General features: G+C 35.9%; 1 protein-coding gene across 1 annotated transcript in view; it reads left to right on the forward strand.

The window, feature by feature from the left end:
- Positions 1 to 14,186, forward strand: part of Wdfy3 (WD repeat and FYVE domain containing 3) — a 240,559-nt gene that overhangs the window by 79,646 nt on the left and 146,727 nt on the right. The window contains exon 3 of the mRNA XM_047566015.1: positions 7,836 to 8,046. Within this exon, the coding sequence (XP_047421971.1) occupies positions 7,867 to 8,046 (180 nt within the window). The 5' untranslated portion in view covers positions 7,836 to 7,866. The remainder of the gene's footprint in view (positions 1 to 7,835; positions 8,047 to 14,186) is intronic.

The raw sequence follows: 14,186 nt of genomic DNA on the forward strand, positions 1-14,186 counted from the left end.
ACTTGAGGATATATTCCGTTTGCTTTAGGATTAAGGAAGGTCAGGAACTATCAAAGATAGGTTGCCAGACAGTAAAATGAAAAAACAAAAACAAAACCTCTGGCATTTCAGGTAAAGGAAAGACCAAGTGGGGAAGGCATCCAAGGCATGAAATTGCATGGCATGTTCAGAGAGCAGCAGTGGGGTGATGTGGTGTGAACATGAGATTGAGGAGGGATATGGATAAAGATGTAGCTTCAAGATGAGATGCACACCAGATTTTGAGCAATCTTTTTCTGCCTTACAAAGATTGTGACTATATCCCATTGTAGACTCATAGGTCTCTTTTAAGGGAAGTCATGCCCTGGTCTATTTGGAATCTTAGAAAAAATGAACATAGACCCTTCACAGACAGGGTAAAACTAGAGTTGGTATTCCCTGGTGCCTTACATGTAGTAGATGCTCAAGCGATTAAATGGCAGTTAATTGTGGTTTGGGATTCAACCATAGGGTCTGCAGTGCATTCTTTTGATTATTAGGAGTGGAAGTTTCCGTCTCTTGAATGGATTTCACACTTAGTAGCAGTCAAAAGGTTTTGAGGAAGTTTGGAAAGTAAAGCAAATGAGTAAGTAGGGTAATTCTGTTTGGGGTAAAACATGGTACATGATGACACTGAGTTTTAGGTGCAGTTATAAAATGCTCTGAAAAACAGTTTTTAAAGATGAATTTAAATAATAGTTTGAGCCACAGCATCATTGTGTTTGTAGACTTCTAAGTTAAATAATCAGAAGGGCAAATTCTATCTATATGGATAAATTTTGATATTTTGAGAAAATACAAATTGTGAGCATAAGAACTCATAATACAGGGCTGAGGTTGTGGCTCAGTGATAGAGTGCTTGCCTAGCATGTGTGAGGCACTGGGTTGGATCCTTAGTACCACATTAAAAAATAAATAAATAAAGGTTTTGTGTCACCTACAAATATTAAAAAAAAGAACACCTAATAAAAACCCTCATCATTATGTAGCAGTCTGTGAAGAAGCCAGCATTTATTTTGTTATTATTTTCATTAATGTCATCATTACTTTTTGAATATTTTTTTCTGTGAGGTTTCACTAATATGATTCTGCACAGTCTTTTGAATTTCTTGTTTTTCCTTTTCATCACTCTCGAGTCACAGTGATATATAATCCAGCCTCATTCAGTGATGACTTTTTCTGTACTGGTGAGCTGCTTCCTCTTTAGGATGCTCCTGATCCTTGCATGTTGTTGATACCTGATTTCCCTGTGGGGTTTCTGGCTTATTGCCTTTTGTTTTGTCATCAACCTCTTACCAACCACATTTACCACTCCTAGTGATCTGTTTACCTCTCTACTCCTACCTTCACATGAGCAGTTCTTAATTTCTAAATTAATGCAAGTATTCCCTGAATTCATGTCTTAAATTATTTTGTGGTCTTTCAAACATCTCTTAACAAAAGTAATCATATTTTCTTTTCAAGTAATAAAATGAAGCTTAAGCCTACCATACAGTGTTGAATTGGGCAAGATCTTTGCTTTTCGTAATCTTATGTTATTTCTACAGTGTTAGAAAAAAGGCATTCAAAATAACAATTACACAGTGTGATAAATTCTATGATAAAGATAGGCACAATGTTGTGGGAAAAGAGGAGGAGGAAGGGTTATATATGAAACTGGGTTAGGGAATGCTTTCTACAATAAGGACTTTTGAGCTAAGATTAGCATGATTAGTGAATACCCAGATGCTAATGGGCTAGAGGGGAATCTTGCCCCAGCCTCCCAGGAGATGGTTCAGCCTGAGAAGGCAGAGCAGAGATTCTGCACTGAACTGGTCTGGGTGGGGTTAAAGTAGAATTGTGGGGAATGAACAGGGTCAGTCCTACACATGGCCAGATAATGAGGAACCTTAAAATTTGTACTTTTACTAAAGCTATGGGAATCACTCAGTCATTCCTTGCTTCTTACTGTGTACAGATCCTTAGTGAGGTGTTATGGATTTGAAGACCACAGGATGTTCAGGAATTCATAGTTTTGGTTTTTTTAAATATTTTTTGGTTGTCAATGGATCTTTTATTTTATTTATTTATATGTGGTGCAAAATATTGAACCCATGACCTCCCACATACCAGGCAAGTGCTCTACCACTGAGCCACAACTCTAGCCCAAGGAATTCATAGTTTAATGAGAGATATTCATAATTAAATAGCAAGAAATTATTTAAGCAAGTTGGTAACTTTTCAATTTAGGACAATTGGTTCATGTAGTCTTATTCTGGAGACGTTTAAGAAGTTTTGTAAAGACTTTCTATAGGATAGAACTAGGAAGTTTTAAAATTTTGTGTTATGATAATGTAATTTTCAAAAATTACAGTAAAACTATTACGCCCTGATCAGGTTACACACTAAGTACATATTGCAGCTAGGAAATGAAACTAACTAGTCAGTTGCAAAGTCTGAGCAACCACTATGCTGTACTGTCTCTCTTAATGGTGCGTATCCTGGTGGGATCAAAGGTGAACCAGAAACTCAGCCTAACAATTTGGGAAATTCTTCACTGAGAAGGTAACCTCAGAGCAAGGGTGCTTTTTGACGGGGTAGAGGGTGGAAGTTGGGGGCTGCTAGGAAAAGCAGGGGAGGGTCATACCTGGCAGAGGGGACAGTATATCCAACGGACTGAGAATGCAAAGAACCTGACAAGGTAGGGCATGCTTTCATTGTGGCACAATTTAGAGTGGAAGAGGTGGCTTAGTGAGAGATGAACCTGGGTATATAAATGAAACCAGAGTGTGTAACAACTTAAGATATTAGACTGAGGTGTTTCAGTTTATTCTTAGGCAATAGGGTATCAACAGAGGTTTTAAATCAAAAAAGTGGTGTATCTACTGTGTGTCTTGGAAGATAAATTAGGAGATGTAGGATAGATGCAGTCAAGAAAGAACACCAGTCATGTGGTAGTGGAATTTTGATTAATTTTATTGATAATGTAAAAGAGGAACCTTTGGTTCTGTTGACTTTTCTCTGTAGTCTTCCTGTTTGTGTTTTTATTTCATTCATTCATTTAGAGAGGGTATTAAACTGCTGGGTGTGATTTGATCCCCAGTACCTCATGCATGCTAGGCAAGTGCTCTACCACTGAACTGTACCCATAGCCCTTCCTGTTTTTAATCTCATTGATTTTTGTCCTAATTTTTGTTATTTTATTTAATTTCTTTTGGCTTCTTTAAGCTTACACAGTTCTTCTTTTTCTAATTTCCTATGGTAGAATTATAGATTTTCTTCTTTTGTATTATATGCATTTGTTATAATTTTCCTCTAAGAAAGAATTTTTACTGCATTTTTATAGATTTCAGTAAGTCTTGTTTTCATTTAGTTCATGTTTTTAAATTTCTCTTGATGATTCTTTGACCTATGTGTTATTTGAAAATATGTTGTTTAATTTCCAAATAATTGGGGCTTTTCCATTTGTCTGTTACTGATTGATTGTTTAATTTCATTGTGTTCTGAGATTGGTCATATGTTTTGTATGATTACTGTTCTTTTAAGTTTGTTAAGGTATGTTTATGGCCCAGGATATTATGTTTTGGTGAATGTTTTCTGTGAGCTTAAGAAGAGGATATGTTCTGCTGTTCTTGGATAGAGTATTCTGAAGAGGCAGCATATAGAATGAGATTAAATATTTGCAAACCAAGATCTGTTAAGGGATTGAAATCTAAAATACGTAAGGGACTAATCTAAGTCAGTAGCAGAAACTCAAGTAACCTGATTAAAAATGGATCAAAAGACCTGAGTAGATGTTTCTCAGAAAAGACGTACAAATAACCAAGAGTTTTGTGAAATGTGCAGCATCATCAGTCATCAGGGAAATTGCAAATCAAAACCACAGTGAGACATCATCTTAAGCCATTTAGAATGACTATTATCTGAAAGACAAAGGATAACAGTTACTGGCCAGAATGTGGGAAAAGGAAACCCTTAAACACTATTGGAAATGTAAAATGGTATAGCCATCATGGAAAACAGTTCAGAGGTTCCTTAAAAACTTAAAAATAGAAGTTCTTTATGATCTGGCAGCGATCCTACTTCTAGGTATATATTCAAAGGAAATAAAGTTAGTATCATGGAAGAGCTGTCTATTCTCCCATGCCTGTTGCAGGGTCATTCACAATAACCAAGATACAGAAACAACCTAAATGTTTCTTTACAGATGAATAGATTTTTTAAATAAATGAGGTGAGGGTGTATACCTAGTGGAATAATACTCAAAAATTTAAAAAGAAAGAAAACAGAGTAGAATGGTGGTTGCCAGGGCAGGAGTAAATGGGGGAGATGCTGGTGAAGGGGTGCAAAGTTCTGGGACATCTAGCGTACAGCAGTATCACAGTACTCTATTGTGTGCTTGATATTTGCTAACAGATGTTAAGTGTTGTCTTTATGAAAAAAAATTTTATATGGTAACAGTGAGGTGATGAATGTTAATGAACTTGACTGTGGTAATTATTTCACAATGTATACATATATCAAAATGTCAAGGAAGGTTGGACACCAGATACCAAAATATATAGTTACATAGAAGGAATAAATTCTAATGTTCTATAGCACAGTAGTATGACTGTAGTTCACATTAATTTATTACATATTTTATAAAGAACTGGAAGAGAAGAGTTTGAAGCTTCTCCACATACACACAAAAAAATGATAGATGTTTAAGGAGGTGGAAATGCTGATAACTGTTTTGCTCTTTACCCCATTATGTATGCATAGCAAATTATTACACTGTGCCCCATAAACACATCAATATTTCTTTAAATTCTTTAAAATTAAAAATATCAAGTTCTGTACCTTAAGTGTATACACATTTTATTTCTTTTTTTTTTTTTATTGTACACAAATGGGATACATTTTGTTTCTATGTTTGTACATGGCGTAAAGGCATACCATTTGTGTAATCATAAATTTACATAGGGTAATGTTGTTTGATTCATTCTGTTATTTTTTCCCTTCCCCTTACCCCTCCCACCCCTCTTTTCCCTCTATACAGTCCTTCCTCCATTCTTGCCCCCCTCCCTAAACCTAACTCTAACCCTAACACTAACTCTTCCCACCCCCCATTATGTGTACTCATCCACTTATTAGCTATATCATTCTTCCTTTGGTTTTTTGAGATTGGCTTATCTCACTTAGCATGATATTCTCCAGTTTCATCCATTTGCCTGCAAATGCCATAATTTTATCATTCTTTATGGCAGAATAATATTCCATTGTATATATATACCACATTTTCTTTATCCATTCATCAATTGAAGGACATCTAGGTTGGTTCCACAATCTGGCTATTGTGAACTGAGCAGCTATGAACATTGATGTGGCTGTATCTCTGTAATATGCTGATTTTAAGTCCTTTGGGTATAGGCCAAGGAGTGGGATAGCTGGGTCAAATGGTGGTTCCATTCCAAGTTTTCTAAGGAGTCTCCATACTGCTTTCCAGAGTGGCTGCACTAATTTGCAGCCCCACCAGCAATGTATGAGTGTACCTTTCTCCCCACATCCTCGCCAACACCTGTTGTTGCTTGTATTCTTGATAATTGCCTTTCTAATTGGGGTGAGATGGAATCTTAGGGTGGTTTTGATTTGCATTTCTCTTATTACTAGAGATGTTGAACATTTTCACATTTTATTTCTGTAAATAAACCTAGGGCTAAAAAGACAGAGTTAGCCAACACAGTAGTGCCTGTCTGTAATCCCAGTGGTTTGGTCGACAGGCAGGAGAATGGAGAGTTCAAAGCCAGCCACAGGAATTTAGCGAGCACTTAGCAACTCAGCAAGACCCTATCTCTGTATAAAATACAAAAAAGGGCTAGGGATATTGCCCAGTGGTTAAGGGCCCCTGGGTTCAATCCTTGATACCAAAAAAAAAAAAAAAAAAAAAAAAGCAGAGTTAATCATCTCATCTGTTCACTTTTTAATTAGCTTGGAATGAGGAGCAGATGAAAAGGTCTAGTCTGATTCCTGACTTTTTTTTTGTTTTTGTTTTTTAGTGACATAGATTCCTTTGAAAGCTTGGGATCTCTTAGAAAAAAGATTTCTAAGTTTTAGAGAATCATGAATCCCTTAAGTCCTATTCACAATCTCTCGATTATTATGAACACTAATTATAGCCTAAGGAATAAGAATACAGCTGTGTAAATCTGAAATGTTAACAAATTTACAAAAATTTTATAGTCCACTTCTAATTTTATTTTTGTTCTGGGAATTTCCAGAACTATACTAGCACACAATAGATTTCTTGAACATGTTTGTTCAAATAATTTTGTTAATGTTTGGAAGACTGAAATATTTTCCAAGAATGAATATGTTGGATAGCTTTGAACTGGATTGATTTCTGTTATTTTGTAGTTAAAAGTACTCAGCTCATAGCCTGTGTGCCCAAGTACTGTGTTCTGCATCTGGGCCCTTGAGAATGAACTGAGTTTGATTCGCACAGTACTCATTCAGGATAGACTAGCCAATGACAGAGCTCTAAACAGAGCGTGTCTTTCTGCTCCTCACTTGTGATGAGTCACATCCTGTCCTCTTACAGGGGAGCTAGAGTATAGAAGCATATGCCTGTACCCAGTTAGGGAGTTCACTCAAAATTCTCAAGGGCAAGTGTGTTTTGATGCTTGTTCTTCTTATAGTTTTAAAAATCAATAAGCAGGTGTTTAGTAAATAAAACTGTAGCCTTGAAGTCATTTTTTGTTTCTTGTGAAATGGCATCTTACTTATGTGGTTATGCAGCAAAATTAAAAATTAATCTCAAGTTATGACTGCTTTTCTACAGATTATGAAAGCAAATTGCTTTTCATCCAGATTCTGTATATCCATAATGTTCTCCCAGCCTTCCTGATTCCTTTTGTAACATATCCTGTTTTTGTGTCTGAAATTAGCTAATTGCTGGCACAGTTAGTAGTGGTTGAAAACATCTAAGGGTGTTTTCTAAAAGCTTAGTGTTATTGATCCTGCATCTGCTTTAACTCAGTGGTTAGTTTATTTTTTAAATGCAACTCCAGCAAAGGATTCAATATTCACTCATGCACTCTTACCTGAAATACACTTCATGAAGCCATAGTTATCCTTGTCATATGCGGTTCAATATCTTCTATGCTATTACTTTAAAGAAAAAAAAAATGTTCATCACTACTCACAAAAGGAATCAACATGACTTACCTAAGGGTGTTTGTTTGTTGTTTTTTTTTTGTTTGTTTTTAGAAAGTGGTCTTTGGTTATATGATCATTTTCACTGTCCCTTAATGATTTATAAGATATATTGGAATATTCTTTCACTTAATTTGCATATTTTCAAACTAACAAAGTGTTACATGTTCAAGAAGCACATGAAATTTATTTGTCATGTAGAAAATACTGAAATGACTGTTTAGAAAACTGGGAGTTTTGAGTTTTGGATGTTTTGAGATTAGGGAGAGTTTTCTATTTGTTTTATTCTATTTTACATATACTTAATGATTAAGCAACATATTAATAGTAGCATTTGTGCTTTTTTAACTTGATATGATTAACTTAATTGGAAATATTTGTTAATTGTCTAATTAATGTTTTGCATTTTATATAAATTGTGGTAAAGCCAAAAGGAACTTTTAAGTTCCCACAATTCATAACTTGTCATTCAGGGAGATTTAACAAAATTAACTTTGCTTCTCTTGTTTTTTTCTGTTTCAAGAAGTGGAAAGAAATATATAAGAGAGAATTTTCTGTTTTTAGGACTTTTTATAAGCTCTTACATGCTCAACCTGGTCAAGGTGGTGACATTTTGACTGTTATACATTGACATCTTCCTACAGAATTAGAAGTGTTTATCACCAACCAGCCAAGATGAACATGGTGAAGAGGATCATGGGGAGGCCGAGGCAGGAGGAGTGCAGCCCGCAGGACAATGCCTTGGGACTGATGCACCTCCGCCGTCTCTTCACTGAGCTGTGCCATCCTCCCCGGCACATGACTCAGAAGGAACAAGAAGAGAAATTATACATGATGCTGCCAGTGTTTAACAGGGTAAGTCCAGGTTCCAAATGTGACTTGCAGGACTAGATGTCATTATAGGAATCTTAAGATAAAATGTAAATCATAAGTGGAAAAAAACTATAGGATAACCTAGTTTTTAAAATCTTGATGTTTTCATTCATTCATTTAGAAATTTGCTCTATATCATTGTGACTTCATGTGAAACCTGGTCAGAATGAACTATACTTAGTGACACCTAACAGATAAAAGGAAAGCTGTGAACTTTTGTAAAATATTCCTGTAATGGTTGAATTATGGAAAAATGAAGATTGTTAATTGCCATTTGTTATTTCTGTTGTTTTGAAGTGATGAGTTTGCACCAAATGATACACTTGCCCATGTTTTTTGTACAATTTAAAACGTTATATGGTTTGCTTTGTGGTTTGTCCTGTTTTTTGTGAGATTCAGTAAAAAGATAGTCATAGGCTGTAGATAAAATCTAAATAGAGTTAATGTCAATATATTTTGGTGATTACATGTAGCAATCTTGTTGGAGCTTTTTAAAATAACTTTTTATATTGATCGAATATTTATTAAGTACATAGTTTTAAAAAGTCAAGACAGTTCCACAGCTTTATAGGTTCCCTACTGCTCTGTACCACTAATTGCTGCTACCACTAAAGCTTTTAAACAACATGCTTTAACTGCTGTTTCTTGATTATTCAGTTTTAATTGACTTCCTGCTGAGGAGTATAAGAATTTGCCTTTTTACTTTCCCCCCAAGCCATAACATATATATTCGCACTGTCTCGTGCATGCTCCCTGTCCTTTCTGTGTGGTTGTGCCATTTGTATAAACAATATTCAGTGTTTACTCTCCACTGACTGTGGTGTAAATATTACTCAAAAATGAATTTGTGAGCTGGGGTTATGGCTCAGTTGTAGAGCACTTGCCTAATACCTTTGAGGCACTGGGTTTAATCCTCAGCACCACATAAAAAAAACAAATGAATAAAATAAAGTTATTGTGTCCATCTACAATTAAAAATAGTTTTTTAAAAATGAACTTGTAGTATGTCACCTTTTTATTTCCAGTATTATGGAACTTGATTCCCCCAGACTTCTTGTTTCTGTTTCTATCTTTCTCCCCTTGTCTCTCTGTCCTTTCTCTCTCCTTTCTTTGTCCTCCTCATTCTTTTCTCTTCTTTTTTCTATTTTTAGTTCTTGCCCTTGTCCTGACTGTCCTTTTTTCCCCTCCACCTTTCATTCTCTCCCTCCCATCCCATTACTCTTTCTTCCTGTCTCTGTTTCCTCCTTCTCTCTCTGCCTTCAGTTCCCTCTGTCTTCCCTTTCTCTGTTATTCTTTCCCCCACCTCTACCCCTTCTTGTCTCTCTCTGTTCCTGTTTCTCCCCCGGCTCTATTTCTCCCTCCTCGTCTCTTGTCTCTTTTTCTCTTTCCTGACTATCTTGTCCACATCTCTGACTCACTAGTCTTACTTTGTCTTTATATTGTTCTCTGTTAGTCTGTCTTTGTTTCTGAAAATATCTAGGCACTTCATTTCTCCTCAGTGTCTGTGTGTTGATATTGAAGAATGAAATATTGAAACATTGGAAATTATGTGTGCAAAGGTGAACGTTTTAAGTGGTAAGATGATCTGACTAAGTTTTTTGAGATATCTCTCAACCCCTCTTTTTTCTTTTTCTTTTTCTTTTCTTTTCTTTTTTTTTTTGTACTAGGGATTGAACCCAGAGGTACTTTAGCACTGAACCATATCCCCAGCCCTTTTTATTTTTTATTTGAGACAGAGGATTTCACTAAGTTGCTGAGGCTGGATTTGAACATGTCATCTTCCTGCCTAAGCCTCTTGAGCCACTGGGATTACAGGTGTTATACCCCTATACCCAGTTTGACCCCTCAGTCTTAATATACCCATAAATAGTTTATTTTGGATATATTGATATCCCAGGAAGGGGAATTCTTCTATCTGCCCAGAGTATATTAGCCTGACTGCTGGTGTTTTCTTATAGCTAAATTGAAGAACTAGGTTGGTACTCAAGTTCAGAAGGAATCTTCAGTTTTCACAAATCAGTGATCTTTAATTTGCACTAATACCCCTGTTCTTCCTCTCTAGGAATTAGTACTGGGAATGAGCAATCACCTTGATTTTCCTGGCTGTAAAATAAGAACATCTACCTTATGAGGTTATCATGAGGATTAAATAAGCTAACATACTTAAAGCAGTTAACAAATATTTGTCCTTAGGAATTTGTATATTACTATTTTCATTACTGAATTAAAAATAAACACAGTAGAAGACAAAACAAAGATTATAAACTTTATGCTAAAATAATTATTCAGGTTATTTATTACTCAGACCAATCTAACAGGGAATGTTGACAGCAGAAGGGGAGAGGTTGTATTCTGTTTTTTGTTTTTTGTTTTCCCTTCATTTATTCTGTTTTGTGTGTTCATGGAGTCATTCAGTGAACTTCTATCTAACAAGTACACATTATATCATATTGCACTATGTGTTGGCATTTCTGAACTGAAGTGTAGTTTTTAATCTTGTAAGGCTGAAGTAATCTTGAATATTGAAGGGCAACATAAACATCTTCTATAAGCACATAAAGAGATAGAAACACAAAAACAGATAAAACAATAAGAATGGAGTATACGAGGTAAATGCAGGAACCATAAAGATAGTTACTGAAGAATATGTAGGACCCAGGGAAGGCAAGTTTTTCTTAAGAATGTGATGGATTCTTGAGTTGTTTGGCTAAAACATTAGCCAAATTGGAGATAAATGGGATAAATTAAGTAAGAAGGTAGAAGAAGTTAAATCATGAACCAAGACAAAAGGCAAGAAGCATGTTGATACGAGCCAGCATCCATCAGCCATCTAAAAAACTGATTTTACATCAAGGAAGGCAAAACATAAGACTGTCGATAGATAGGAAGCAGATCATGATAGGTTTGTTTGTAATGTTTAGCGATAATACTTTTTTCCTGTAGGCATTCAGTGCCAAGGAAGTAGTTTAAACAATGGAATAAGAGTAGGAGGGGCCAAAGCAAGGCTGTCTCCCACACTTCTAGTTTGGGAAATTTGGTAATTGTTTTCACCAAAAAACAATTGTTTCACCAAAAGAAATGCTTTAGAGGGCAAATCAGTGTGGGACACTGGGTCTGAATTATTTGTGAGCTTCCATGGTGAAGGTTTTCAGCAATTATCTGGAATCTTCTATGAGGAAACTTGGCTCAACATGTGGTTTGGGGACCTGTTGACAAAAATGTTGTGGTTGAAACACTGTAAGGCCGAAAAAGATCACTCATGGCTCATATTGCCAAGTGAGAAGAACAGCAGGCTAAGGATGAACAATGGAGAAAATTAATGTTGAAAGAAAGAAAACAGATCCCTAAAGGATCCAGAACAGGAACTGGTTAGTGACAAAACAGAAAGAACCAGGAGAGGGTGGTGTTTAAAAACTTGAAATAAAAATTTCTAGATGGAAAACAGTCAACACTATCACATATAATAGAACCAGTAAGAAGAGGAATTTGTTTATGGGATTTGTCAGTTTGGAATTCATTAGAATGGTGGAGCCAGAAAACATTGAGAAGTTTAAGAGTGATTGTGAGTTGAGACCAGATGTTAAGTATATGCTAGGCTTTGAGAAATTAGAAAGAAAGTAGACCAAAAGAGATTGATGGAGGTTATCATGGTCAGTTTGGTGTTGCTATAACTAAATACCTGAAATTGGTACTTTATTAAAAAATAAAGGTTGAAATGTTCAAACATCATGGCGCTGGCATCCTGGCAGGGACCCCCCAGCTGTGTTACTACATATGGAGAAGCAGAATGGGAGCGAGCTGTATATAGAACCCAGCACATAGAGCAGCCTCACTTTATAAAAACCCATTCTCCTGAGAACTAATCTAGTCATGTGAGACCTGATCCTCTCCTATGAGACAGCATCAATCCAGATGTGAGGGTGGAGCTGCCATGGTGCAATAATCTTGCTCTAGACCCTACCTCTTAGTTATTCTAACATGTTAGTACCAGCACAGTGGGACCAAGCTTCCATCACATGAACCCTTAAGTTACAAAGCATAGCCAAGCCACAGCAGTGGTGGAGTTGGCAATAAAGGGGGTTTTGCTTTGTTTTGAAAGACGAGAGAGATGCAGGCACACTCATTAAGAAAAGAGAAGAAACCAGCACAGCAAAAAATTTGGAAAACTTTGGGAGAGAGTGAAAGTAGATTGAGGAAAGAGGGAGCATAGAGTCAAATTATATGTAGATGAATGAGCCTCAGCAGGAGAAAGACACTCAGTTTATCCTGTGGGAAAACAGATTTTGCTGGAAGTAAATATAAATTTGTAGTTATGGTAAGTACTGAATAAACTCTTGCTTGATGACTTTCTAGATTCCTGTTGTCATCAGCAGATGTGGCCTGTTAGTGTTCTGAAGTAAGGTTGAGTAGGAAACCTACGGAAATTTGTGATGGTTTAGAATATCAATATAAGGGAATGAGAGAGAGACACACACTGAGAGATAAGAGATAGTTGGATAGGAGCAACAAAGGAATCCATTAATGTTGAGGGTCTAGTGAACGTTGAAGATAATAAATTTATGCCGGATCTTATACGAGTCTGTTGTAGAAGAAGAGAAGGGAAATACCTGATTTATTGGAACTGAGATTTTGCTGGACTGGTAAGGCAGACTGGCAGGACTGGAAGGAAGGTAGAGAGAGAGGGATTACTTCACGTATCATCAATGGGGATATGTTTGACAGGAACATGGAAAGAAAATGGAAACATTAATCCATTCAGAGAACATGCACTTTCTAATTGATGAATTTAGAGTCCTGAGTATCTGCTGAGAATGATGGAGGGAGACGGTGGAAGAGTAGGAACTTGAGGAGAGGTGGGGAAGGGTTTAAAATAGCTGTTTCAAAAATGGGAGTAGAGGACTGGGGTTTTAACTCAGTACTTGCCGCACATGAACAAGGCCCTGGCTTCAGTCCCCAGCACCACAAAAAATAAAATAAAATTTAAAATAAAAAAAAAAAATGGGAGTAGAAACTGTGCACAAGTCTTTATATCAAGTCTTGTTCTGATAAGTCATCAATTTTTATTGGAACCAATTCTGAGATTTTAAATTTTTGTTTAATTTTTAATCTTTTTTTTTTTTAATGTCATGGTATGCTTTTGGCTACTAAATAGTTTAAAGTACTTTTTCTTTTTTCAGACTTATGAACATTTCAAGATAATTTTACTGTTTACAGCAATTATGGGAGTAATTGTTTGCAGCTCCCCCGCCCATTACTGGGGACAAAACGCAGGATCTTGGACATGCTAGACAACTACTCTGTGTCGCTGAGCTCTACGCCTAGCCCTGTTCTCAACTCTTAACATGAATTCTTGTAATAATATTTTACATACATGTCTCCCATGTATTTCATCAGTTAGGTTTCCACAGTCAATTAAAGTAGGTGTTAGACTAGAAGAATCGTCTAATTTTTATAATTTTTTTAATAAAAGTAGGTCCAAGACACTTAAGTGATTATTCACCATCTGTTTATACTTAATTCTCTTATGTTCTTTATTATTGTAAGTCTCTTTATGAACAAACTCTTTCAAATCTCAAGTTTTTAATTGGATGGTTAAAAATACAGCACCTGTATATGGAGTGCCTTAAGCCTCTATTATAATGTATGGTTTGACTATCATAAAGATTCAGTAAACTTTTTTTTTTCTTTGTAGTACTGGCAGTAGAACCCAGGGCCTCACACATGCTAATTGTGTATTTTACCACTGAGCTACATCCCCAGCTCAGGTTCAGTAAATTTAATTATTGAGACGGTAGAAAGTTATTTCTGTACTATTGTCACCAATGTAGAAATACATAAATTATATTAATTGGATGAACACTAACACACTAAAATTACCCTGTATGTGTTTGCTATTAAATTTAGAAATATATATATCCCCTCTGCATCTAAATGGTTTGAGCATTTGTGCATGAATATTGTCCACTTGCAGGAAATACATTTGGTGAATGAATAACACAGTATGGCTCTTGAGCCAACCCCTGCCATGATTGCTAAAAATTAATTATCCTGTTGATTTTTGAGACTTTGCTTGATTTGTGCTTTATGGTGAATAAGCCATAATACTGCTAGACATGAGCGTC

Source organism: Sciurus carolinensis, chromosome 10, assembly GCF_902686445.1.
Source record: "Sciurus carolinensis chromosome 10, mSciCar1.2, whole genome shotgun sequence".
Classification (NCBI taxonomy): Eukaryota; Metazoa; Chordata; class Mammalia; order Rodentia; family Sciuridae; genus Sciurus; species Sciurus carolinensis.